Source organism: Lithobates pipiens, unplaced genomic scaffold, assembly GCF_037356315.1.
Source record: "Lithobates pipiens isolate NorthernLeopardFrog02 unplaced genomic scaffold, aLitPip1_a1.2 Scaffold_24, whole genome shotgun sequence".
In the NCBI taxonomy this organism is placed as follows: Eukaryota; Metazoa; Chordata; class Amphibia; order Anura; family Ranidae; genus Lithobates; species Lithobates pipiens.
Genome location: NW_027507786.1, coordinates 16126274 through 16128323, shown reverse-complemented (window position 1 = coordinate 16128323; position 2050 = coordinate 16126274). Strand labels below are relative to the sequence as shown.

At 40.0% G+C, this 2050-nt stretch overlaps 1 protein-coding gene across 1 annotated transcript; it reads right to left on the bottom strand.

The window, feature by feature from the left end:
• Positions 1 to 735: 735 nt before the first annotated feature.
• Positions 736 to 1812, bottom strand: LOC143929684 (vomeronasal type-2 receptor 26-like). The gene has a single exon (XM_077453627.1). It carries the CDS (start codon positions 1748 to 1750, stop codon positions 989 to 991), a length of 762 nt encoding a protein of 253 aa, XP_077309753.1. The 5' UTR covers positions 1751 to 1812; the 3' UTR covers positions 736 to 988.
• Positions 1813 to 2050: the final 238 nt, after the last annotated feature.

The following is a 2050-nucleotide window of genomic DNA, read 5'->3' as shown; positions in this document are numbered from 1 at the left end:
GTTGTGACATGACGCTACTTGTATATCAAGTCATCACTTGTATATCAAGTCAAAATGTATTTAAAAATTTAGCTTGTCTTGTAAAACGCTCTCAAACCAAGTTACTCTCAAACCAAGGTCTTACTGCTATGTGCAAACCTTACAATATATATATTGCTGGGCTCAACAAAACAAGCATGCAAAAAGCATGTAGCTCTACCCCCAGTGCATTTCACCACACCCATCATGGCTTACTCACGGGGAAATGGGATGTCTATGCCTGTATATATTGCCATTGGGAATGAAGGCCTAATAATCACTAATTTTCTGTTGAATAACTCTGCTATCATGCATAGTAATAGAATAAAAGCCTCTCCTGCCTAAGCTGCTATAAGGATGGGATTGCCTCTCTTCAGACACTCCGCCTATAATTGAAACCCAGGGCTTAGCTTTACAGAGGGAAAGAGGAGTGAGGAGGATTGTACTCTGACTTGCTTGCTTGCGTATAATTCAGTAAAAGCGATTGGCTACTTGTATTCCTTCCCCCTCTCCCGGTCAGACATCTGCAGTCAGGGGACCAAAAGAGGTCAAAACTACATCACATTCAGATACTTACACTTCTAGCATTTGAAAAAATACATTTAATGATATATTATTGATTACAGAGATGCAATAATTTGTGTCTTTCATATCTGTGTGGAGTTCACACTTTAGGTTTTATGGTACCAGTACAAATGTCTGGTTTTATGGCTCTGTGTTTGTTTCTTTGTTTTTGTGGTTTTTAATGATTTGGAAGCATGCATATCTGGATGATTGGATTCTTTATTACATATTTAAATTTAGTTGACATACTGTATATTTAATTTTTTTTGCTTTTAAATGATGTTCTCTTACACTATAAGTAGGATTTAAAATGTTATATTACTTTTTTCAACTTTGCCAAATCAAAAACTCATGTATAATTTGCATAACTTTCCACATTTTGTGATGTCTTAAAATAAAAGAGATTTTATATATTTCCTTTACTGTGCAGATAGTCTTTTGTATTCAGCTCCGGCCTACAGAGAATTATAAAGCATTTTGTAAGAAATATACAATATAAGAGACCATTATTGGAAATCAGTATGGCGAATATCTCCACAGCCACCGTGTATTTCCCTTTGGTGCTCAGATAGGCCGGGATCATGGCAATCCAGACACTGCAGAACACCAGCATGCTGAAGGTGATGTATTTGGCTTCATTAAAACTGTCTGGTAATGTCCTGACAAAAAAAGCTATAATAAAGCTGACAGCAGCCAGGATCCCCATATAACCCAGGACAGAGTAGAACCCGATAACTGACCCTTCATTACACTGAATGATGATCTTCTCCTGGTATGAGTGTGTGTCCAATTCCTGGAAGGGAGGAGAGATGGACAACCAACTAACACAGATTATAACCTGAACAGAAGAACAAGCTAAGACAATACAGATGGGCAGTTTTAATCCAATCCATTTCCTCCAAACGCTGTTGGGTTTGGTGGCTTTGAAGGCAATGCAAACCATAATAGTCTTGGCCAATACAGAAGATACGGCTATTGTAAAGAGAATTCCAAAAGAAACTTGGCGTAGCAAGCAGGTTACATCCACAGGACGACCCAGGAAGAGGAACACACAGAGGAAACTCAACATGATGGAGACCAAGAGGACAAAGCTGAGGCTCTTGTTATTGGCTTTCACAACTGGTGTGTCCTGGTGGAAAATAAAAATGAGGAGAACTAGAAGAGTCATCCCAAAAAACAACAGTGAGAGGACTATAAATACTAGTGAGAGTGTGTCATCAGTGAAGGAAAGAAATTCTGAGGCCGCGTACACACGCGCGAACTGTTCGCCCAACTTTGTCCGTCCAACAGTTTCGGCAAACAGTCCGCTCAAACTTAGCATGGACGGACATGGCCACACACGACGAACGAACAGTTTGCTGAAACCGTGCGCGATGACGTGAACGGCACATACGACGGGACGAAAAATACGACGTCCTATACACTGCATTATAGCTTTCGGCGTGAAAATCCTTTCTGAGCATGCGTG

Coding starts and splice junctions, on each gene's coding strand:
- LOC143929684 (XM_077453627.1), bottom strand. CDS start 1,750: ATGACTCTTCTAGTTCTCCTCATTTTTATTTTCCACCAGGACACACCA.